The following is a 26,938-nucleotide window of genomic DNA, read 5'->3' as shown; positions in this document are numbered from 1 at the left end:
GGGAGGGGGCGGTCGGGGCCGGCCCCCTCCCCGCCTCCACGCCCGCCCCGCCGCCGGGCCCGCGGCGCCCCCCGCTCCCGGGATGCGGCCGGGCGGCTGCTGGCAGGAGCCGGGGGCAGGCGGGCGGGGAGGCGGGTTCCCGCCGCCGCGGCGGCTGGGCTGAGGCTCCCGCTCGGCTGCGATGCGGTGCGGCGGGGCCGGAGCGGCGGGGCGCGGCGGGAGGGCGCGGGACGCCGCGGGGCGCTGAGGCGGGCGGCGGGGCCGCGGGAGCTCTCCAGGGTGCTGGCGCGCCGCCCGCCGCTCCCCGCCGCTCGATGCCTCGTCCGCGGCCGGTACGGGGCCGCGCGGCGCCTGCGGGCGGCATGGCCGGCGCCGGGTACCTCCGCGCCGCCGTCTCGGGGTTCTGGCTGTGGGAAGCCGCGGTGCTGCTCAGGTGAGTGGGTGTCCCGCGGGAGGGTCCGGGCGCGGAAGAGAAACGCCCGGGGTCCGCGCTTCGCGGGCGGCTGCGTGACGCCGCGCTGGCTCCAGTTTGGTTTTGCGTTTTGCGAGGTGAAGGCTGGGCATTTCCTCCACCTGCTCACTGCCAGGGTTTCCCTGCTTGAACTGTGAGTTTTGTCACTGTTTTTAGCAGGAAATGTCACGTTAACGATCTTGAAAATGCCTCAGGTGCAAAGTGTCTATAAGTAGAAGGTATGGAAGGTAATCTGAGTTGGAAATACAGAGACTTACTTATTATTATCAGTTCTTTCCAGTAAAAGGAAAATCAGGGATTGCGTTAGGTCACCGAAGTCTGATACAGAAACAGGAGAAATGACAGCTGGGTGAAGAGAGGATATGCTCTGCAGAATCTGCCTCAAGAGGGAAAGCGTCTGCTGTAACCCTGGCAGTCTAGGATTTATATTACGAAATATAACAACATATCCATAAATTATGATCTGAGTAGAAGACTGAGGTTCGCACAGCTTTTTCTACTTTCTGCCTAGCATATCTTTTCTAGCTAAAGTGATGATATGATATCAATGCAAGCGTTCTTGTGGTATGTAGCTCTAGAAGTGTGGTCACAGCAGGCTAAAATAAGCTTGAATCCTCTGTCTAAAGGTGGGGGAAAAACTTAAAAAGAAAAATCAGACGTGTAAAGAAGCAGACTTCAAAGTCATCATGTATTCTCTGCTGATACAGAGTGAGCCAGGCTTGTTATCAACATGCTAGCTCTGCATCACAATAAACAGACCTGGCATATAACATGACAATGCCAAGCTGTTTCAAGAACCACCTTGTTACTTGACAAAGATAAAAAGGGAAACTCGAATTTGAAAAGTAGTTCTCCAGAGAGAGTTTGGGGATTATACATGTAAGGGATTTGGAATCCCAAAGTTAAAACAGCAGCATGTAGTGCCCCACAATGATGGCACACTTCACCGGTGTTCACAGATTCATAGCAAATCTTTCCGTTTTGAAGTAAGTTCGATGACCTGGTTTGTAGCAATGTATCTATGTAAATAGTTTATAATGTAATTTTATTGTAATTGTGCCAAAAGAAAGAGATGTTAAGAATCCAGGTCACCTGGTACGGGATTAATGGATACCAGGAAGAAAGAGTAAATGCACATTTATTACAGTTTAAATTTTCCATTTGCATTGAATATTTAAAGTTCAGAGTAGATGACCAAACTCCTGTGTAGTGTAGGCAATACAAGCAGCACTGTGCTATTATTATTCTATTTCAGTGTTCTTATAGAATATAGTTTTTCTCTGCATATTGTTTAAATACCATCCTACTGTTGAATGATTCATGTTTTACTTTAATGAAATATAACCGTTTGTTATATTCCAAGGGGAAAAAAAGTGAGAAAGTCCGTTTTGGAAAGCATACATGTATTTTGCATCACATAATTCTGGACTAATGTATACAGGCATCTTATTTTACATAAATTCAAATTATTATTATGTTCATTGTCCCAATAACTGTTGCATTGCAACAGCCCTCTGCTCTTAAAATGTCATTTTATCGCAATGAACACGGTTACTGTGCACACAGTCTACATGGTCTGAGAAAGACTTCAGAAAGCTGCTCAGAATCTGTGTAAATCTTTGATATATATCTCATTATAAAGACTGCTAGTGACTTTAGGTCTAGCAATAATATCTGAGAAACCCGAGTCAGTTCAAGACACACAGGAGTCCTCTCTGTGCTTTAAAAAGGAAAAAGTGTAAAAATAATATTAAAAGAAAGTGAAAATACTAAACTCTGTAAAATTCCCAAGCTTCCTTGAGCCAGTAATTCTCATTCTTTTCCAGCTTAAGCCTCGTGAAATGATTTATTTTGGGGCAAAGGGAACAGGGGACTGTAGGACGCTGCTTCCACTCTCTGTAAGACACGCAGACGACAGCCTTAGCACCTATCTAACACCCTCAGTGAGAAGATGAATGAGCTATCAATTTCTAGGAACGCTCAAACCTTAAGTGTTTCACTTGCTCAAACATTATGAGAAAAATAATGTATCTTCTCTTACATCATGCAACATTAAAACTTTTCTGCTCTTCATTAACAAGCACTCCAGGCTGTGTGAGAAGACTGAAGGAACCGAGCAGGAAGGACCTTCAATTCTTCTCCGGCAGCCTTGAGGCTGTTTAATGCGATTGTTTAAATTATAAGCCTGTGAAGACAGACATTTAGTTTTATTTTCAGTACAGATCAAATGAAAACAAAGAGGATTTTTTCAGTATAAACTTACAGGCTTGCCACTTTAATCAGCAAAGTCTCTAGTTTGGAGTGCTTCTCAAGAGGAAACTGCACCTGATTTTTTCTTCTTTTTAATAATAATATTTTGTCCCACATCTAAAGGCTCCTCAAATTGAAGTGACTAAAACAAGATGTATATTGGTCATAGTAGGATCTAATTATTAATTTGATTTCTGAAAGACATTGTAGAAAGAATAAAATGTTGCTAAATGTTGCTAAGGACCCTAATAGTCTTGCATAATACCATGCATGTTTGTAGTGCTATGTCTTAGATTAATAACATACTTACTGGTAATATATTAATAGATTTAAGACATTAAAAACAAGGGTTTAAGCAAACAGCACTCTGTTTTCAGTGATATATTTGAGGACTGGGAGAAAAGCTATGATCAGACCCAAAATAAAAAAATAATATTAGTTAATGACTGCCAGGCCAAGTCCCAGTGTGATGTTAAGAAGAGGGCTGAGATGTATAAATGAGGGGGGTAAAAACCAGGGAAAATAATTTAACAGAGCCTAAAAGTAACTGTAATTCACTACCAAAGAATGAAAATAAACACTTCTAACATATGGTTTAAAGTTATAGTAATCTCTAAGGCTGAGTATTCCTCTGTTCTCATTAACGTAATGTGTTAACAAAAAAATCCTCTGGATTTGCCTGGATTTCAAGAGGTCATACTGAAAGCAAGTTCATAGTTGTAGAGCCAACGTGCAGATTATATTTGTGAGACAAACAATTTTATGACAGCTCTTGAACTTGCAAGGGCACCCGCACAGGTCTATCAGAGTTACACTGTCAGGGACTTTCCAGGGACTCTACATTCTCCTTTAAGAGTATAGTAAGGGTATTTTATATGTAGACCTGTATATGGGGAAAACACAGAATGAAAAGGTAGGTGGCACTGTGGAAATACAAAATAGGTTCTCCCTATATGATATTTCTTCAAGCATCCATCCTAGCATAGACCAAGAATCATGCTACGATCAGGTTATTGCCTCTTTCCTTGCCCCAGTCACAGCCCCATTGCCTTTATATTGAAAGTAACAGTATCACAGATTAGAGACAGCTAATTGCACATAGAGACCAGATTCTGGTGGAAAAAATCTCCGTGCAGCCTAAGTCTGGGGCATGTCTGAGCTCACAGTTAACTGATTTTGAAATTATTCTTGCATTGCATTGCAAATTGATTTCAGATGAATGGCTTTAAGAAGCAGAAGCCAATATCCTTTAAGCCAGCGTTAGTTCCTCCAAATAATGAAATACAAAAAAAAAAAAATCTAAAAATATTAAATCTGACATACCATCACAAACATCCTTGAGAATATTTTCAGATGTTCTGATAAGATTTCAGTAGCTTATTAATATGTTAAGAATTATACCTACATTACTATTCAAGAAATAAAAGTGTCTGTTAAAATCAGGAGGTGAATAACATGTTGTATGAAAGAAAACTTGGTAATTCAAGACGAGAGTGGTGAGGCGCAGTACCTTTCCTCAGCAGCCCAGACTCAATTTGAAAAGGTAGTTTCTGTGGGATAAATCAATCGACAGACTCCAGGTCCTAATGAAAAGGCTTTGATATGTCTCAGGGAGCAACAAGGGAACAGGTGAGCTGGGAGTTCAGACTCACAGCAAAGCAGGGTCCTACCAACAAAGTTTGCGGTCCCACAGCACCTGTGCAGGAGCAGAGCAGATCCTGTCCAAACAACAGTTCAGGTTGCCAGACAAAGTTGGTGGTGATGAGGCAGGTCCCAGGTCAAGCTAAATAGTCCGGTCAGCAGATCCGGGTCAGGATCAGAATTAGGAAGGTACAAGGGTGGGTGAAGGTATACTTGCACAGTAGTTTGCACAGAGACCAAGAGCATCTCCCCAGCACTCCGGGGGGGGCGGGAGGGAGAAAAAAGAACCAAGCGAAGGAAAAAGAAAAACATCTCCTGAGAGAAGAGGGGTGAACCCCTGCTGAGCTTTCTACAGCCTTTTATCAAACAGCTCTGCTTCAAAGCTGGGCTCCTGCACCGTCAGAGCTGGCACTGAGCCCAGCTAGCCAAACCCCTGGGATAAAGGGAGTGTGCTCAGGGTCCTCGTCAAATGTCAGCTGGAGAGCAGGATGTGCCTATAGGCAGGCATCGTACCTTCCAAAACTCAGACAAAAAAGGAAAGGGGCTTTTTTGTGACCAAGAATACGTAATTCAAATTCTCTTGTATTTTAACCATACCTGTGAAAACACTGAAATTTCTTTGAACGAAGTATCAGTTTTGTCACAAGTACGAATTTGATCAGAACTTTTACTATCCATTTTTTATTTCTGCAAAAAATAATTATTTCTCTGACTACCATGTTTATAATTTTGAGAAAGAATTATGTGTAGATTTTTGAGTTTCTAACATTATATACTGCAAGAAAATTAAATAACAAAGAAATTTCAATCAAAAACATGAATCTTTCAATTCTCACTGTGCTAGTGATATTTGCTTATTTTTGAACCTCTCCTAATTCATTCCTACCCAATTGATGCTAACAACAACTGAGAGCAAGTAATATTGTGAGAAGTGCTGTGCTTCCGTATGATGAAAAATGTAATAGGTCCTCTATCGGATTAGTCTTGTCGAGATATCCTAGAAATCATGACAGTTAGAGAAAATGAAAATTTTTACAAGAACAGAGCTTCTTATTTTAACAGAAGTAGAATACAAGCTTCAAATGACATTACTGAGTATTATGTAATAACACCTATAGGGAATGATTCCCACAAAGCAGCTTTTCTCAAGTAATGAACAGTGAATAGCCCTTCTGTGTGGTGTTGCATCTTCTCCTTTTTATTGCTTTTCCTACTCATCTTCATTATGGTTATTGGAAGAATCGTGAAAAGGAGATAGGAACTAAAAAGGAGTAGTTTTTCTTTCACTGGTATGTAGGCATTGTGAACAAATCGAGTAAAAGGCACCGTTCTGAGGACGAGTATCAGCTACCATCATAAAGAGAATATCCCAGAGAGCAGTAAAAGACACTCCTAGAAACTATGTGTAAGCAGAATGCAGGACCAAAGCAGGAGAATGAGAAGAACGTCAGGAAGAACATGCTGTACAGCAAAGTTAAGAGAAAGAAGGCGAGAATCTTTGAGACTACTTTTTTCTAGCACGAACTACAACCTATTATTTTTTATGGTTTCTGAAGCGACATGATTCTTCCTGACCGATGACTTTAGATGCTGCGTTAATACAAATGCTAAGTAGCATGAGTAAAAAGAAACAAGGAAGGAAAAAAGTACAAAAATAGACAGCATGTGGTTATGAAAACATAAAAGAATGCATTTCATTATTACTCTTCCAGTCAGCTGTCTAACGAATTGCTCCAACATTATTCAACAGCAAAAGGGTAATAATATTTAGTGTACATATATTTAGTGTACATTGCAGTGGACTTTCTACTTAACTAACACTTTCTGTAGAATCTTCCTGTACCACAGACCATCCTGTTAGTCCTCTAGCCCTGCCACAGATGTATAAAAAAGAGCAGGGATAGTGGGGACAGTCAGGGCTGTTTCCAGGTAGGAACTTCCCTAAGGAAGATCAGTCCTCTTCAATACTGTTATTACCAAAATTGCTCTTGGGTGACATGAAGTATCAGTGAAGTGCAGTTTCCAAGGGAAACAGTTTGAGACCACTGAAAATGTAGATAAGCTCGAGAAGACTCTGGCCTGAAATCATCGTGTCGTCACCGATGGGAGAGTTGAAGGAGTGGAGCTGCACAAGTAGTGGGGCTGCTGCCTAGTGCAAATCAATGGCTATAGCAGAAAGCAAGCCAGCAGACTATCCTGAGGCTGCTTCAGAGAAGCAATAAAGAAAGTAGAAAGCAAACACAGGAGTACTAAATTATCCCAGACTGTGAGGGTGAGTTAATTGCTATTAACCTGTATGTGATTCCCACAGCTAAAACTAATTTAGGAAGGGTATCATAAGCAAAATCAGTACGGCTATGACATTTTAAAAAGCAGACTAGTTTTTTTCCTCTTCGTGATTAAAATTCAAGCTGCAGTTACAGCTACATAACTTATTGTCTTAAAATTTTGCCCTTTATTGCATTCCGTCTTTGATATAAAATATATATATAAATATCTTTGATATAAAAAAAAGTGTTGGAATATGCTACCCATCTCACCATTGCCCAAGGCTTCACATATTATGTACAGTTTGCATAAGATTCCACTATGTCTAGAACTTATCTCCAATTTCTTATAAATTTTTCTCCCTTTTGGAATTTTTAAAGATAAAATATGAGGCTAATGTAATCCTAAATAGCATCTCTGAGGATCCACAGGTACCAGAATACATAATTTCCAAGATGACTTTCTATAAAATTGGCTTTTTGCAAATTTGTACAATTTTTACCAACAATTAACTTTAATTAACTTTTATTTCACAATTAACCACTCAGCAGAAGCGCCTAGTAAATACAGTTATACCTGCATGGTTCTTCAGAAGATTGGATTTTTTTTAATTGTTACTACTTTACATCTTGGTGGGTGACTGCAGAGCTTAGCAACCTTTTCATGAAAACTTGCTTTATAATGTTCAGGGATACAGTGGGATTTGATCATTAAAAAGATCCTGAGTTTTTCTCCTGGTAAGGCTTTTAATTTCATAGTTTTCAAAACTGTGCTGTCATTTGTCAGATTCACTAACGCACAGGAGCATCCATGCTCTGGGCATATGAAGGCTAAGACATATTCATCTGCAGGGACCAACTAAACTTCCAGTTTTGTGAGCAACATATCTGCTGGCTAAGGGTGCCCTAATAGATAAATAATATAAATGTCACAAACTGGGAACTTGCTGGCAGAAGTAGAGTAAAACTTTTTATTTTTTGAAGGCAAAAAATAAAAATTTTGAAATCACGACTAAGGCACTGAGTTCACACAGCCAAATTATAATTAAATACAGTATTCTAAGGTAAATGCTAATGATGTGCCAAAGCTTCTACGTAACCCCTCCAAGAAGGGATGCGCATCTGGGTGATGTTTTCCCTGATGCTATTGGGTCAGATCCATTACCTCTGACTCAGCAGCGTTAGAACTAAAATCCAAAGTAGGCAGATTTCAGCATCACACCTGGGCTACACCCCATAAGAAACTTTTTTTGAAATTGTAGTGTTTTTTTTCCTTGCTTTATCTACCAGAAAGAATGCTTTATGCGAACTTTCTGATAGGTGAAGCAGATTTATTGGAGTCTGCTTTAACTCTTATTTTGCAAGAGTTACATTAAAAGAAACTATCATCTGTTTTCCTTCTGTTCTTGCACACCGAAGACAGGGTACTCAATTGTTTTGAACATGATACTGCAATTTTTTACTGCAAAAAGTGAATATGAAATGCACCCACTTGAGATGGTAATATATGATTACAAAAATTACAATAGAGTACTGGAATTAAAAGAGCTATTTACAACCAGTTTCTCCATATGTCCATTAAAATTTTACCTCCAAACGTTATCCCAAAATTCTAACAATGTGCAAATGAACTCTGAGAACATAGCTATGTCTTGAACTATATTTTTTGGTCATGTACACAGATCTTTGGGTGTAAGAGTACTTAAATTTTCATCTGTAATAGAAATATGAGCACAAATGCACTTGTTCAGACTCTCTAAAGAATGATTAGCAGAATGGCCTTTTTACCCCTTTTTGACAGTGATGACTCTTTCAGGAGATGAAGTCTTGCACACAATAAAGACCACAATGCATTCAGTCGTGGTCTTTCCTTCACTCAGCATATTTCCATTTGTTTATGTGAGGCTTAGAAGACTCAGATGATAATTAAGGAGGTGCTGGATATGTGACATAAGCAAGACTAGGGTAGCAAAGGCAAAACATGTATCTGAGGGCAAGTTTAAACACCACTTTCTGTGTGCGATAGAGAATGTGTGCATGTGTAGTGGACCAGGATAATTTTGGTGGAAACATGAAAGGCTAGCATCACTGGTTTTCAACCTTCACTTTATTTTCTCTGACTTATTCAGTAAGGAATATGCTTCAGTGCATGCATTAGGAAAACTGGGTTCTGTCATTGCATGGCATAAATCCTGCCACTCTCATCGTCACCCTGAAGCTCAACCCTATTATTCCTTAAAGAAAGTCTTCTACTGAATTGTAGTGTTGATTCTAGATAGGGTTAATAAAAATGAAAAAAATTACTTAAACCATTTATCTTATGTAAATTAACACGGCTGGCTGAACGTCATGATTCCTGTCTCACAGAAAAATCCAAAGCTCTGAAAAGATTTTATTGCATTTTCAATGCATAAATGGAATTTTAAGTTGCAGAAAGCAGGACAAAAACTCTGTCAATTCTGTGGGGGAAATGTTTAGAGAATTTTTTGAAAATTAGAACCTGAGACCCCACCTTCAGTTCCCATCAACATTAACAAACACTTTGTGGCTAGCAGAAAAGAAAGGACACTGGACAATATTGCACCCAAGCCCACCAGCATTTCATTAAAACAACATTGAAACAGATATGTTTCTGTTAAAATTTCTTTCAAAAAATCAGTATTTTTCCAACTAGAATTATTTTGTCTTAATTTAAAATTCTTCATCAATAGTGATAACACAGTATCTACACTGTAATTAGCTGACTAGTCAAAATAAACTGTTTCCTAAGAAGTGTTTCAGGACAGAACTTTATATAGCACTGAGTTCTATTTACTGGTGAGTTTTGACTTCTCTGGGCTGTAGGCCTGCTCGCTGAAACACTTTATTTTAAGGTGAGTGTCTCGCCAGGATTTATTCAGCTTTTCTCTAACTGAACTTGTATCTTATCAAACTTATTTTGGAGAAAAAGTCTCATCTTCTAAACAGCCATCTGACATGCTCACTGAAGATGCAGGACAACACTGTTGTCCTGATACAAGCAGAGCTTCCCTAAGGCAAATGGAACTGTGTTTAATTGAATTGTGGTTCAGTTTTCACAGTCCCTGAGGTTTAAATTCAAAATCAATTTTTTATCTCATTTTGACAAACCCCAACAACTTCATTCTATTATAAGATTTTCTGTGAAGGTTTTTATGAATAGTAAAAGAATCGTTTGAGAAGAAATATATCAAAGAACACCAGATTTCAGTTTTAGTTATGGTCTTCCACTCATAAAAGTGGATTTTTAAAGCAAAACAAGGCAAAGGAGGAACAGAAGAATTATGACATTCTAAATGGTCATTAATTATGGTTATGATAAATGTCTTTTTTCTACAGATGCACACTTCAGTGGACATTGTTCCTGATTATATATAGTGAGACTATAGCAACCTAGTGATGCAAAGTAAGCTGACGGGCAATGTCACAACAATAGTAAAAAAATCTAGGCAGTGAGTTAGAACTAGAAAACACAGTAATATGTAGCTCTAGAATTTAAAGGATTTTTTGGGATACATTCAAACTACAGGATCAGTCAAGCAGCTATAACCTATAGAATTCCATTTTCAGTATTTGCAGGTCTCTCCTAGACTGACAATAATTTGCATTGGGAAACAATAGTTTATGTTTTTTGGTCAGCAAAAAGTCTCATTTTAATTAATTCTCCTTTCAGTCTAATATTGCATCATTGACATCATTTGAATTACTATTCATTATGGTGCTGAAAGACATCAGTCAGTTCCTGCACAAGTTCAGCTGGTTAGAGGAATCATTCATCAATCACAAAAACAAATGGAATTGTTCAGCTCTAACATGCTTTTATAGAAGGACGTCTGGTGTTATAAAAGATAATACACTGAAATTGTTTTACTTGGTTATTTTGCAATCTATCCATTACTCCAATAACTTTCCTCCATTATTCAAGCAATACACAGATTAGTCTTCATAGTGAGATAGTAATGCAAGTTCGGACTACTATAAACTAGTGACTTACAGTTTCAATTTGCAAAGATATTCTGTTCATTTTAGCCAAGTATTTTCTGTCTAAAAAAAACCAAAAAAAAAAGAGTTAATTGAATTTTGGGAAGATCTGACTATCTTTAATTCAAAGTTAAAGTTGTCAAAAACTTAACCCATGCAGTCAGTCTTTAGAAGAGTGAGAAATTTGTCAGAATTTGAACATTTGAAACATTCTGTGCTCTTTGTATAGCTGTTTGAGATGGCTTTCTCCCCCAAAATATAGGCTGAATAAGCCAAGAAAGAGCAAGAAAGTAAGACCTGAGTTTAGAAAATTTAAAAAATAAGGTACAACAAGTACAAAAGACTACTAAGGAAGTAGGTACTTCTGGGAAAACAACGAACAAATACTCCGATTAGAGTCATAGTTCTTAAAATCTCTGAAGAAAATGCACATGCTGCATGGCTGAAATTGGCAACAATAAATTTCTCTTAAACAAGAAAACAAAATAAGAGGGACAACCTGTCATTTGTTGAATCCACATCTTAACTAAGCTAGAAAGCCATGCCCATAGGATTATGAAGAATGCTGACAAATTAATTTGCTTACTTCACTTCAAGAGATTTTTTTCTTTTTCCCAAATGCGATTAGTAAAGCATTGTGCTTATATATAGGTACAGAATCACAAACAAAAACAGGTATATACTATTTTAGCTTCACCTAGAATATAAAGGCCTATGACCTGTAGAACGGTGTTCAGGTCAGAGTGACTTAACCAGAAGACTTAAAACCCCATTATTCTCTATTGCAATGTTACTGCAGTCCCTGAAACAGAAATATTATTTTTTTTTCCAAATCTGAAAGAAAAGACATTTTTAATAGTTGTATTCTAATGCAATCATGTATGTTTTTCATGTAGTTCTCATTTCTAACCACTAAAGTAATAACAAACGGATAGTTAGTGATCTTAAAATGGAATTTTATGTTTTATTGCACATAAAAATTGTTACTTTGCCTAAAAATGTGTCTTGATGTAACTCTACTTATCTCTTCAGCATCATATTGAAAAATTAATCTGACCATTTGAACTTATTCAAGGACAAAAGGGAATATAGAAGAACCTAATCTTGTGAAAAATCAGTAGAATTTATAACCTGTTGCAGAAAATATTTAAAGTTATCCTGAGGATTTTTCTTTCTGACAGAAAAAAGTTCCAGAATGTGACATTTTATAAAAACCCCAACAACTGTTAACAAGAATGACCACTGAAGGCCTCAAATCCATTCAAATAAAAGTGTTTTTGATGTTTGAATAAAAATAATAAATCCTGCTTTTTCAGAAAAATTAAAAATTTCTTTCAATTTTAGAAAAATAAGAAGTCAATGTACATCATAAAAAATACTAATTAGTTTGATTTTTGTGGATGTCTGTTTCCTAAGATTTTACCAAATTTTTGCACAGTTTGCCATTAAAATGTATTTGTTCAGTCAAGTAGCATGACACAAATGTTCTTCAAAGGTGTGATGTGTTTAAACCGGCTGAGGTAGTTGTGTCAGAACAGAAATGCAATTCTCTGGTTTTTATTTCAATAAATAATTTGAATTTTTAAAAGCTTTGCAGATGAGGCAAATATGGTGGACTGGAAGATCAGAGGAGGGGACAAGTATGTTTAAAGCAAATATTTTTTAAATTGCAATAAAATATTAAGGCATTTTGCTTCTCTGAATTATCTTTTGGAAAAATCAATCTCTTTATATTATCTGAAACTGAATTCCTATTTTAGATACCTGAATTAGGTAACATTATCTTCTTCTACAGTTCAAGGTTAATGGAAGGAGATAAATTTCATCCACTTCCTTTCTATTCCATCACGAATATAATTCTACTTGAGCTTTATAGGTAAATAAATTAATATAATTCTGAGGGATGAAATAAATCAAAGTGAGTTTTCAATAGTGAAAGAGAGTCATGTTCACTCTCGGAATAATGTGTGCAATTTCTTCACACTATAAACCCTGATCTTTTGATTTATTTTCCTACTTAAATTAATAGAGCAGATAATTAGAGACACTCCCTTTACAAAAAAAAATCCTAAATCTGACCTCATCAAACATAATGTTCATTTTTCCAATTAATTGTGCCACATACATTTTATTGAGACAACTGTATTGCACAGAAGACAGTATAAATACTGTCTTCCTACTGCAAAATGTTATTGCCACGATTTTCAAAATGCAGTTTATCAGACACCACCTATTTAAGGATCATTTCACTTTAGCAGACCTTGTTATTTACATGGCTACACTGGATAATTTTTATTCTAAAATTGATGATTTCTATTACCATTACTTACAGTTACAGGCTCAAGTGAAGTACTCATCAGATTAATTCACCTAACTGTTATCAGTGAATAAGTACCAATTCAGATTAATTTACTGAAATACTTTTGTGCATTGATGCTTGTGAGATGCAACTGAGTGCATATTGGCTGGCTGCGTTTTTAGTTTTCCTTATGGGTGTGTAATTAATTTCCTTGAGATTCTCTGCGAAAGTTTTTAACGTAAAGTGCATTAAAAATATTCAAGCATTACTTGGAGAGAATGGACCACAAACACAAGATCCAGTCGCTTCAGGGGTTTGGCCACACTTGCTGTCTTAGGGAATAAGCTAAATTATGAAATGAAAGAGCCACTGGAGCAGCATAATGCATGCAAAGCATCATATAACATCTCTGTAGTATGCATTGTAAGATGAAATACAAAACTGCTACCGCTCTGAATGGCTAAGATGGATTGTGTCTGAGGTGAAAGAAATAATTTATCATCAGATGAGAAAAATCAGCAATGCAAATATGACAGTAACTTGGTGTTAACATAAGATTTTCAAGATAAAATACATAGGCAGTTTATGGAAGGAAGAAAAATAACATAGAATCATAGAATCATAGAAAGTTTTGGGTCAGAAGGGACCCCTAGAGGTCATCTAGTGCAACCCCCCTGCCGCGAGCAGGGACACCACTAACTAGATCAGGTTGCTCAGAGCCCCGTCCAACCTGGTCTTCAATGTTTCCAGGGATGGGGCCTCCACTACCTCTCTGGGCAACCCGTTCCAGTGTTTCACCACTCTCATTATAAAGAATTTCTTCCTTATATCCAGCCTAAACCTACCCTGTTTTAGTTTAAAACCATTACCACTCGTCCTGTCACTGCTGTCTTTACTAAAAAGATTGTCCCCGTCTTTCCTATAGGCTCCCTTTAAGTATGGAAAGGCTGCAACCAAGTGTCCCCGCAGCCTTCTCTTCTCCAGGCTGAACAAGCCCAACTCTCTCAGCCTGTCCTCATAGGACAGGTGCTCCAGCCCTCGGATCATTTTTGTAGCCCTCCTTTGGACCTGCTCCAACAGGTCCATGTCCTTCTTGTGCTGAGGGCTCCAGAGCTGAACGCAGGACTCCAGGTGAGGTCTCACCAGAGCAGAGTAGAGGGGCAGAATCACCTCTCTCGCCCTGCTGGTCACGCTTCTCTTGATGCAGCCCAGGACACGGTTGGCTCTCTGGGCTGCCAGCGCACATTGCCGGCTCATGTCCAGCCTTTCGTCTATCAGTACCCCCAAGTCCCTCTCAGCAGCGCTGCTCTCGATCCTTTCATCCCCCAGCCTGTATTGATACCGGGGATTACCCTGACCCAGGTGTAGGACCTTGCACTTGGCCTTGTTGAACCTCATGAGGTTCACACAGGCCCACCTCTCCAGCTTGTTCAGGTCCCTCTGGATGGCATCCCGTCCTTCTGCTGTATCAACCGTACCACTCAGCTTGGTGTCATCTGCAAACTTGCTGAGGGTACACTCAATGTCGCTGTCCATGTCATTGATAAATATATTGAACAGCACTGGTCCCAGTACGTACCCCTGAGGGACTCCACTCATCACTGGTCTCCATCTGCACATTGAGCCGTTGACCACTACCCTTTGGCTGCGACCATCCAACCAATTCCTTATCCACCAAACAGTCCACCCATCAAATCCATGGCTCTCCAATTTAGAGAGAAGGATGTTGTGGGGGACCGTGTCAAAGGCTTTACAAAAACCCAGATAGATGACATCCATTGGTTTTCCCTTGTCCACTCTTGTTGTTACACCATCATAGAAAGCCACCAGGTTGGTCAGGCAGGAAGTGCCCTTGGTGAAGCCATGTTGGCTGTCTCGAATCACCTCTCTGGCCTCCATGTGCCTTAGCATATCTTCTAGGAGGATCTGTTCAATGATCTTCCCAGGCACAGAGGTGAGGCTGACAGATTGGTAGTTCCCAGGGTCTTCCTTTCTACCCTTTTTGAAAAGGGGCACAATGTTTCCCTTTTTCCAGTCACTGGGGACTTCTCTTGACTGCCATGACTTTTCAAATATCATGGAGAGTGGCTTGGCCACTATGTCATCCAATTCCCTCAGGACTCTGGGATGCATCTCATCAGGTCCCATGGATTTCTGTACGTTTAGGTTCCTCAGGAGGTCCCGAACCTGATCTTCACTTACAGCTGGAGGGATTTTACCCTCCTGGTCTCCTTCATGCCATCCATCGACTTGGGAGGGGTGAGGAGAGAGGTTGCCAGTTAAGACTGAGGCAAAAAATCATCTAATTCAAAGATAATTTGTATCACAGTATTCAAAAGTATGTTAGTGAGACTCTGGAGACTATTCTTGGAATAACTTGGATAAATTAGGAGACTGCTCTAAGCTGAACTTGGAAACTTTTCTCTGGGTAGTTTCCAGCGGAAGGTATTACAGCACACCATACTCTTTCTTTATGTCTGTCATCCACCTACAACAAACTGGTAAAATTCATCAAAAGGTGTAAGATGTAATTTCTGCTTTCACCTTCTGTCTATACTGTTCTTATTAAGCTCTTCTGGAGGACTACTATCTTGCTTGTACAAATGTTGACAGTAGCCCATTACTTCTTTTCTTCAATATTTTCAAATAAATAGGTATTCTTTTAAGGCTGAAAAAACACACCGATAGTGCTTTCTAAGAATCCCCCTTACAGGTGAAAAGTTTAAAAGAGAGAGGAGAAATCAGTGAAGAACAGTACTTTCTGTAGCGCACAAATGATACGAAAATCTCAAAGGCAGTGTGATTGAAACTACTTTTGAAAACATACCTTTTAAAATAAAGAATATATAAAACACTTTCATTAGTAATGTTCTTTTCCTTTATTTGTGCTTTGGTAAATATGTGCAAAAGTTTGGGGCAGACAGAAGAGAGAGAGTTTATGAGTAGGAATACTATGGTTCTTCAAAAAAACATGGGAAAGCTTTAGCTTTGTAGCTTAAAATGTTTTAGAGAAGAAAATATTTGCAGAGATTGTGAAATTCCCTTTCAAGAGTTCTCAACCATTTTCTTTTGGTGGAGGAAGAGAAGAGAGCGAGGTTTTCTCTCACAAGCATGCCTACTTTGAATAGACACTTCAGGAGCACAGATTCATGACTCATGCCATCTACATTGCCAGTTCCCAGATAAGATCTCCCCTTGAAATTCTGCAGATGTTGGTGCTCTGGCTGCATAACTGTGTTAACTATATATTTTTTCAAAGTTCTGTAGTTGTAATTATTTTAAACACATAAAAGAATCAATAATGATGTAAACATATCCTCAGCAGAGGAGTTAGAAAAGAACTGAGTCCCATCACTTGTAATCACAGTCATACATGTCTCAGCATCCTGATATCCTTATCCAGCTCCATCTTGAAACACACAGGGCTTCTCTATCTCTACTCAAAGTGCTAAACTATTCCTGAACTGAAGTGTTTCGGTGGTTGAAAATCCTTTAACTTATGATCTAAATTTATCCCTGGCCTCTTCTTATTCATTTACTTTCATGACAATGTTACATTTTGCGTGTCAGAACACGAGCTCATATTTTCCTAGTAGTGGTCGACCTCTGCATTTTATAAACAGCCTGCAATTTATGGGCAGCTCAAGTGCAGTTTCAGTTCTGGAGCTTAATTCCATACTGTAAATGCTCACACAACTGCTGGGTATGTCAGATACCCAGCTGTGAAAGGAATTGAGCAAAATGGGCCAACATTACCACATGCACCCTACAACCCAGGTTACAGGTTGCCGTACAGGCAACTGCAAGCCTGCACCTCAGCCCCAGTGTACAAGGACCCTGAGAATACACAATTTTCCACTTCGAGCTACATCCATTTGGCAATATGAACATTTATGCATGAGATTTGTAATGTCTACTCTGAATCTGCTTACTTTTCTACATATCATAGGTCATTCCTTTTCACCAAGCTAGCCATATATGAAACACAATACCTTACAGTCTACTAAATTGTTTCTTCTGGTAAGCTGTACTGTGTTGGCCGGCACAGTTTGATCTTCTGTTGCGTTACCTTTATTATTAAACTGCATGCCTAAATTCCCATTTGAATTTGTCTGTCTCTCAATGATCTTTCTTCTGCCTTTCTTCCTTTGATAAATGTTCAGAATTTTATGCCCCTTTAATGTATTTGTACGCTTTAATCAGGAGATTTTTCCATCTTCTTTCTGATAAACTAAACAGATGAAACTCTTAAAGTCTCTCACTTTAAGAAAATTTCCCTAACTCAGATCACAGTTTGGTGTCTTTGTTCAGTACCCTTCCTAACACTTTGTTGTCCTTTTAAAACTTGGACACGGAATTTGATGCAATGTCCCAGAACTGGTCTCATTAATATCATATAAAATAATTAGTGACCTTCATGCTTCTACTCAGGCTTTGAATCCTTCCACACCACTGGATAACGCAGTAGCACAGTGAAAACTTTGCCACAACGGTGCTGATTTGTTCAGCACGAACTCTGAATCCTGCTTCAGACTCACTGCTTTCTCCAACTCTGCCCACAATCCCAATTCATATATCTCCTAATATCCTTCCTCTGTCTGTTTTAAACTGTTCTACTTAAATGGACTGAGCTTAAGAAATGACTTGTTTTCTTGCACTCATCAATATTTATACCTCAGTCAAACTTTTTTTCAGTTCTTAGTTTTAAACCATCAGTGATTTTGTATTTTCTTTCCAGATCTCAGATGGCAGTGCTGAACATCATGCTTACAAAAACTCCCCACAGCAGCTTTTTGTCTAGAATTTAGGATGTGGGTGCTGATCTAGAGAAGTTGCATCTCAGCTGTGCCAGGCTGCTTCTGACTCTCTAACTTTTATATCCCATTGTAAAAGTCCTCAGCTTGACCTGTTTCTGACTCATATATGACTTTTGTTAGGTCATGCAATGTCACAGACCTGTAATTCTGGACATTTTCCTATCTCAGTCCATGAAATTCCAACCTGACAGTCTTCAAGTCATGATGCCTTCAAGGCTCATCTCTCCTCAGATTTTAGGTGAACACTGATTTGACAGACAGAATAGATCAAAGACAGGAGTAATTATAGTCGTGGTGATTCTGATTTTCTGCTCATGCCTGGTTTTGTGTAACAGCTTATTTGGAACAAAAATGTTCACCCTAACTTTTGATGGTGTATATTCAGCTGGTCACAAATGATTTTTTGAACACAGCTTGACATTATCCATTTTTTTCTTGATTTTTGTTCACTACTTAATTAACAAATTTCCATTTAATTGTTTGGTAAGGCTTCTTTTACACTTTAAAGATGTTCAGGACACATTCAGGAAAGTGAAATAAAGTACTGTTTTAGGACTGAAATTGGAAAATGGTTTAAATCCTTATAACTGCAGCAGCATTTACCAATAACCCACAGGAACAACACAGAATCACTACCAGGGCTAGCATTCTTATTGGTAGCTTTTCCTGGCAAAATACGATTAGACCAGAATATGATTAGACCGGAAGACTGGGAGGTTATTGTCTCTCTCCGATAAAAGACTTCAATAATGGGAAGCCTTCGCTGCCTCTACCTGTGAACAAAATGTACAGCTTTCCTTCTCAGTAATTTAAAGTTGCATGATCACTTTATGCTAATCACAAGTCTATTGTAGCTTACTTCTGAATGCACCAAAGGACAAAAATTTTGCTGATATTAAAGTCTTATAGTTCTGCCTGTTAGAAAACGCATGCACAAATTCTTTAAAAAAATGCAACAAGTCAGAGCAAATTCCCTCTGGAGGTGCACAAAGCCATTCCTGGATCTATGAAATAGTTGTGTATCAAGGAGGAAGCTATGTGCATTAATATTAAAAGGAGATAAATTCATACTTTGTGAAAGGAGTGTAACTTTCTCTAACTGCTTAGCCAGAGGCTTGTTTTTCAGAGGCAATGTACAATAAAACTGAAGAGTATTTACCATGCCAAATTATTTCTTATGTTTATTTGTAAACAGAAAGCCCATGCTTTGCCAGGTAGGCCTTCCTAAAGTCCACTGCCTTCCTCAGGTTTTACTATATTACCAAGTCTCGCTCCTTTTTAACTATAAGAGTATTCCTCCAGTCAGCTCAGGTAGTTGAAAGCCTTATTTGTCCAACAGTATTCTTGAAATACATGTTTTTGATTAAAGGTAATTTGAAAGGGCAGAATTCTGCAGTACTCAGCCAGCTTTTACTCAGTAAACACACCGAGCTGAGAACAAGGGAAAACATTCCTTAAAGAAATATTTAGTTAAAAATTACAGATGATTTCTAAAATAAAACTTGCTTAAACAAAATGTATTCCTTATGATGAACATGTTGTTTCAGAAGCAGGCAATAAAATTATTCAAGATATCTGAGACTTCTAACTGACTAATGAAAGCAAACATTAGTGATGCTATCATGCAAAAAGGTAAACACCACTTTGAGGAAATCCATAGTCACAACGATTACTGTTTTCCTTATTCAGCATTAGTTACCTTGATTTTAAAGTATTCTATTCCATGGCAGTCTTTAAAAGTAACAACTATAAGTACAACAAAGAAAGATTTATAAAAAATTTGGAGAAGTGAAAAAATGACATAGAAACCAATTCGCCTTTCAGAGAAAGTGATCAATATTGAAGCTAACAATGGGACTTTCTATATTTGTGTTCTGGATAATTTATTTACATTCAGAATAAAAATATAGGATATATATATGCTGTAGTGTAGGAATTCTATACACCCCATAAAATACAAATACAACTTTCTTGTACAAGGCCATAAGAAAGAAATCTAAGTGTTATATATATGTGTATATACACAGTAACTTCATTCTCCTGCCTTGAAAATAGATAAAATCCAGTAAAGTGTAACTGGACTCTCATATCTTATTTGCTTTATAACCACATATGATGTTTTACAGAAATACAAATGACTACATGTTGCAACACTGTGACATAGTCAGATACTTTCAGAATGATTGATAATGAAAACTATGTCAATTGGATAATTTCAAATTGAACTAGAAAGAGAACATGTTAAGTACTTACTTTCTCAGAAAGGGAAATACTGTCTCCAGCTATGGGAAGAAATAAAGAACTAGGTTAGCTCCTGAAAGAGATTAAAGAAACATTTTTCCTGAAAAATAGTACTGAAAGAGTATTCAGAACAATTTAGAAATATCTAACAATTTATACATTTATGAATAATCTAGAAATACACAAATCAACTTACACATAGAATAAACACTGGAAAAGCAAATAAGCAGGATTAATTTTTAACTCTCTGATTTCAGTTAATACTGCTATTAAAATACTTAATTGCCAGTTTCAATTAAAATATGAATAAACCACAGCGTGTTAGAGGTTTCTATGTTCGTATTTTGTACATGTCCAAATTTGCAACACTCCAGAATTTGTACAACATAATATTTATTTTAAGACATTAAATCCAAATTTTGAAATTGAAGCAAGATTTTTTAGCAGACCATCTAAATGGAAGTTGCCATAAAACTGTAACTTTTCGTGTCCTGAGTAACACAGTCTTGGGAGGAAAAAAATTACATTCCTGGTCTGCCCTGAACATGGCATCTGCATACACACATGCCTGTATTTTCCGTTTTGGGACTCCCTCTGTTGTTAACAAGCAACGTTCAGCAAAGTTTTTTTACAAGTGAGAAAATGTCTAAGGGTTTTATACTATTCCCTGTGTTTAATTCTAAAGAAAGGCATATTTAAGCACTTCTAAAAGAGTGAATTGGCATTAATAAGCGACAATGAAGTGGGTAAGTAAAAAAGATTCACATCTTTCTGCAACAGTTTTGAGCAGAAGTAAGCACAAACAGGAAAAGCTCTTCATCTTTTTTGAGACTCCAGAAGCCACGAAAGGTTTAGTTGCACTGTATATCACAGTGTTATTCACAGTTTTATTTATGCATATATTTAATGATTGTATTGTGTTTTCAGTGTGTTGGCCAGCACCTGAGTAAGTTCCACAACAATTAAGACCTTTGCATTGGGTCCACATGGCTGATCACAGTGCCGATACTCCTCTGTTAGCATACGCAGAGCACACTTCCAAATGTCAGTGGAAGTTCTGCATATGTATGGAGAGAAGGCTATAGGAGGTGGCATTTGCCATGTGGCCCTGAGATGAAAATTTTGCCCTAAGATAGTCCCTTCAGTAGTTGTGGGTTTTTTCCTACCGCAGCAGTCACTTCTGTTCTAACAGAAAACAAACCTCTAAGACAATACCATTTGCCAAGAGACTGTTTGATGATATATTGTATTATGTTTCAATATTGGTATAAAATATCGGCTAAACAAAAATTGGTGGTAGCAGTACTAGTCTTACTACTTTTTTTTTTCTGATATAGGTTTTTGTTACACCACACTCAGTTAAACAAACCTTACAGTAGACTCCAAATTATGACATTCCATGTGCACAGCTATTTGTGTAGAAGACATTATTTAACTCTGTGATAAAGGATTGGTTACTGTTGACCTGAAGTGTTTTGTCTCCAGAAGTCCTGAGGAAGAGATAACAGCAGCCTGTAACTATGCAACTTAGCAAAATAAAATTTGAAAATAGAATGACAGATATATAAAGAACTTACTGTTTGCATTTCTTTGCTACTACTATTTTTGAAGCTTAAACTACCTTAAAAGGCAATCCTAGCTTTCCTATTTTCCTGTTCACACAAGAATGAACTAAGTGACTGACTGTGAAAAACTAAAATTTCCCTAGCAATATCTCTAACAAAATGTTTTGTTCTTTTTTGTTGTTTGTTTGTTTTTCCTTGCTGTTAGCTTGGTAGCCACAAAGGAAACAGACAGTGCAAGATCTCGTAGTATGCCAATGTCGCCATCCGATTTCCTGGATAAGTTAATGGGTAGGATGTCAGGCTACGATGCCAGGATCAGACCAAATTTCAAAGGTAATTTCAAAGCTAAAATTTCAGGTTTTCAATATTTCAGCATTTATTCTCACACAAACGCAGTTTCTGGAAAAAATATGAAAATGAAGAAGTACGCTCACTGAAAAAAAAAAAGTGCCTTCTTTCCTGTCTTTGCTATGACATTTCTTTTCAGAAGCAATATGCTCTATTCCTGTCGCTTTCACAGTCACCCAAATGTAGACCTGAAGAAAATTTAGCTTGTCACTAGATTTGAATTGTCTAATAGGTGTTGGGTTTTCTTTTCTTTTCTGAAGTGCTTGGTAGCGGATTCCAATACCCATCTTGGACTACCATTGGCCTGAAGCACTCCAGAAAGCAAGTTCTATCTATGAAAGACAAGCCAAACCCTCACACCTGCCTGACCCTAACCAGAAGGAACAGTGTGTTTATGACATGACCATCGAAGTCAAACTCAAGAGAGCTTATGTTAGTTACCGAAATCTATCACCAAATTCTCCTGTGACATTAGAGTCCTCACTCATGTGCCTCAGTTCTGCTTTGAAATGCCAAAATGGAACATCTTTCCTCTTGCTCCTTTCCCTCGTCTCCGTTCTCCACTGAAACTGCAGGTTGTCAAGGTGTCTCTTGGCATGTGCCCTTTAGGCGCTTGTCACAAAGGAGATTCAAAGACAAAGGAAGAAGATTGAAAGTCTGAAGTCTGCAAATGCAATCATTACATCTTCCGAGCGTCTTAGCACAAACCATCTCACCCAGACTCAGGCATGCTAAAGCAGACTGTTTCATGAGGGATTATATAAACTACATAATTATGCAATTATACAAACTATTATACAGACAGATACGACCCATTCTTACTTTTGCAATCTGGGATGTTTAGGTAAATTTGACTCTTCTTTTTTTAGAATGTAAGGAATTCCAGCAATGTAGTAGGACTATATTTAACTCTATTTCTGAATCTTTTAAGCAAGTTATCAGACTTTAAATTCTCGAGAACAGAAATATTTTTTAAAGAATAAACCTATTTTGATTTAAAATAAAATTGTTTTTACTTTGCCTTAGCTGCCTGTTCCTATGCCTACCTTCTTGAGTCCAAGAGACTCTCTTAGCTCTAATGTTTCACTATAAGGTGGGTTTTACTCCATATTTACTACAAAAATTTTTGCTCAAGCAGACCTAAGCCATCTGTCACTGCCTTTCCATCTTAATTCTTATTCAGCACTAAATTTTACAATTTTGTGACATCTCCAAGTCCCAGAAACTTAAGTGGTTATGACTCTAAAACCATTGCTCTTTGCTGGTTTTGGCAGAATTTGCCCAGACTGATTCATAAGGACCAAGCAGTTTGTCAAATTACTTCCTCATCAGCAAGGCATAAACAGTTGGTGCTGCTGTGTATACAAACTTATTACCCAGGATTTACTGCAGCTGGAAATGCTTTGCTTTTAGTAAGGTAGTGGTGCTGATATTTCTCAGAAAATGATAATCATGCGCTGGAAATTCAAACACATTGCTAAAAGATTTACAACGGGGATCAATATCCCTGAAGACCACACAGAATAAGTCCCTTGGACTTTCCTTGTCAGAACTTCTTGGAAGAATGTTCCAGTGCCTGGCTTCCTGGAGGATTAATGTATCAAATAACATTTGCAAAGTAATGTAAAACACTGTATTTTTAAAATTACTTTCTTATATGAAAGGTAGCCCTTAAATTATTTTTGCTCCTTGTTAAAGTTACCTTGACTTGTTGCCACAATATACTCTTTAGCATGCAAACCCGCAGGTTCAACCTAAGGTAAAGCTGTGCTGGGCAAAACACCTCAGGTAAAGTCTAAGCAGCACAGTTTTTCTTCTTTCTTCTCTGAGTCTCCTGAAGCCCTACAAACAAATGTTTAAAAATGAGGAGCTTACAGTTTAACAGCTGATTTAGGGATTGGAATTTGGAGTTTGTCATGGACACCACGCAATCACAGTATTCTGATGGGGCTTCAGCGAAGAACAGGCAAATGGTCTGGCGATTAGTTAATTCAACACAGTACTTCTCAAAAGTATAATTCAAAAGATTTAGAACCTTGTTTTGTAACTACTGAAATTTAAAGAGACAAAACCTAATTTGACATTGTTCTTTTTCAAAAAGTGCACATTCTAAATCTTCTAGACAGCTATGCAGTTTGAACAAATCTGCCCAGAATGATTCAGACCTGTCACTAAGAATAAGCATCTCCTTAAGTGACTTTGCCACTTTCTGGGTAGTTTTATTAGTCCTAGAACAAGTGCTGGGGCTTAATGCCTTTTTGAGTTTTTAATCTGGCAACAGTTTTAAAGAAACAGAATGAGTACAGCTAAGAGAATTCAGACAATAATTTTAAACCATATGTTCTTCCAGTAAAATTCATATGTAGACAAGATTTTAACCAGCTTTTCCTCATAATTATTCTTGGTCAATAACACATAATTATATATTTTGCCTGAATGCTCTGCTTTTGCATAAGGAATTCTGCATATCTGTTCTTGTTCAACAGAAATAATAGAGAAGACTGTTGGTATTTATTTAGCTATGGAATAAAACAGAAAATTAAGAACTCTTGTAAAATCTTTGTTCGAGTTGGAAAACATTCTTATTTCCAGTACATAAAACCTATAGCAAGGTGCTTCATTTACTCAGCTGTTCCACATCCCAGTCTATATCTGTTCCTGCAACAAAGGGAAATGCTTCACTACTCAGCTGTTCCACATCCCAGTCTATATCTGTTCCTGCAACAAAGGGAAATGCTTCACTGTCTTTCATACTTAGACACAATTATGCAATCCATGTGTAAAAATTGTCATGGCCTCAAGATGCTCAGAATTAACCTGACACAGAACAGGTGTTACATTTTCAAATTTATACAGCCCAGATTGTACCATTGATAACAATCTATTACGGTGGATATTTTGAGATTTACATAGGAAAGTGTAAAGTGTTCCTTGCCCTGGTGTTGCCAAACAGCAATTCAGCAATCCCTAGTTTAGGAACTTTTTAAGCCAGGACTTAACTGAAAAAATTAAATTAGATAAATATGTTCTTCTAGTCACTTCTGGAAGCCGCTTATACTTTTGGCCTTTCCAGTATTTTAGAGCAATAAAATATTTGTGTTTTGGAATAGTGAAAATTATAATTCTTTATTTGCTTTGAATTTGGTGACTATCTTACTGATTTTCTTGCCATGTAACCTATTCAGAAATGGAGGAAAAAGATTACTTCCTTTAGATATTTACAGATTTGTATACTTAAATATTGCTCCCTACTGGATACCTTTCCCAATGTGTAGACTTCTGTTCTACTTAAGTTGTTTCTGTGTGGCAGCATTTCATAGAATGTGTGATCTTTCTTTGAGTTCTTGACATCTCTTTTCTCCCTAATATATCCTTTTGAGGCAGACAGAGGAGAAATTTTGGAGTATTCAAGACAGAAGTTCATGATCTACTTATATGGGAGTCCATTTATTGTAATGTATTTCTTTGAATTCTCCTATATTGATTACAGAGCATGCTTCCAGAGAACCATCCATAATTAATATAGCCTCTCTTTCCTGCACGAAAATCTTTAATTTGTAGCCCAGAAATAGGAATGCATAGGAAGGATTATTTGGCATTTAACTGATGCTGAATTTCATCAGACATTTTATTGCTTGATAGCTCAGTATTTTGTGATTTTGCTGCATCTCCTTGCAGTCAGCTTTATACATAACTATCCTAAATAATCTTCTATCACAAGCAAATTATATTGCTAGATCTTTTTTTCTAGGTCATTAATATTGAACAACAAAGATTCAGTTCAGATCCATGAGGGAACTCAGCAGCAATCACCTCACTCTGAGAAAAATGTCTATTTACCCCTAAAATTAAATAGCTTTAAAGCAAAAGGCCTATAAATGGACTGTCTTTCAGTTTGTGAAGACTAGTATCCTTTAACAGCCTTTGACAAAAGAGCAGGTTGAAAAGATTTTTAAACTCCAAATAAACTATTTTAATTAATTTAATTATATATTACAATTAAAATTAAAATGTATTTAAATTCATTACATTTCCTTAGTTCACGTGCTCACCAGCTCTTTCAGGGAGCTTCAGTAGATCCGAGACGTCATTTCAGCAAAACTAATATTAATCCATATCTTTTAATCATAAGAGTTCTCATCATTTCTGCCAGTTTTGCTGGTACAGAGGTAAAGTTTACAGGGATAATGTTCATTGTCAATGTCATCTACCATCATACCTGGTCTGTTTTACTTTTCAAATTCAAGTTATACTTGCTGGAGACGGTACACATTTCTGCTGATAACCAAACTGACACAGGTGTTAGCTGACTCACAATGATTCATCTTTCCACAATTTTGGAAATATTTTTATAATGTCTGGCTTGATATCACCTCAGCCTGTCAGTTTGTTCCTGTTCACTTAGTCTGAAACGTCTTCTACAGTCCTTGCACATATCTTCCATCAGAATGGCTCCAGTATTTAACGTGGCTGGCAATTGGAGACAAATGCTGCTACAAAGACTTCATTTAGTTTTTCTGCTCTGACCTTCTTCACTTTCACAGATACTTTTACATCTTAATCATCTTCTCTTGACTTCACCTTCCAGATCCTGACAGGATTCTATTTTTAACGCCTTGCAGACAGTTATCATTGTTAGCTTTTCTGTCTCTAGTGAGTTTCAGCTCTAATTTTTTCCTCTCTGTCTTTAATCTCTGTTCAATTTTCCTGAGCTCCTGTGTTTGAATATGACTTCCAGTTTCAAGGGCTTAATTTATTTTTCTTTTTGACCGTGCTTTGGGAAGTTCATTATTACTCTCAGCACAGTATCTTTAAGTAGTCTCTGAACCATTTGCAAGCTGCTTTTAGCTTCTCCTTTTATGTTATTTTAACCAGCTGTTAACCATATTTTTGTAATGCTGCTTTTGAAAGTAAGCATCTGCATTGTAGTGATTTAGGGCTTTTTCTTTATAAAAGCAACTACGTTTGTTGATACAGCAAACTTACATTTTAAAGCATAGTACTGTTTTAAACAAGACAGTATCTTAGCATATTTGAAA

General features: G+C 37.6%; 1 protein-coding gene across 4 annotated transcripts in view; it reads left to right on the top strand.

Moving 5' to 3' along the window:
• Nucleotides 1-302: 302 nt before the first annotated feature.
• Nucleotides 303-26,938, top strand: part of GLRA3 (glycine receptor alpha 3) — a 113,935-nt gene continuing 87,299 nt past the window's right edge. For all 4 annotated transcript variants that reach the window (XM_075421738.1, XM_075421735.1, XM_075421736.1 and 1 more), the window contains exons 1-2: nucleotides 303-433; nucleotides 21,757-21,884. In XM_075421738.1, the coding sequence (XP_075277853.1) occupies nucleotides 315-433; nucleotides 21,757-21,884 (247 nt within the window). In that variant the 5' untranslated portion in view covers nucleotides 303-314. The remainder of the gene's footprint in view (nucleotides 434-21,756; nucleotides 21,885-26,938) is intronic.

The sequence above is a fragment of the Opisthocomus hoazin genome, chromosome 5 (assembly GCF_030867145.1).
Source record: "Opisthocomus hoazin isolate bOpiHoa1 chromosome 5, bOpiHoa1.hap1, whole genome shotgun sequence".
NCBI classification, from domain to species: domain Eukaryota; kingdom Metazoa; phylum Chordata; class Aves; order Opisthocomiformes; family Opisthocomidae; genus Opisthocomus; species Opisthocomus hoazin.
This window is presented reverse-complemented; position numbering and strand designations above follow the sequence as displayed.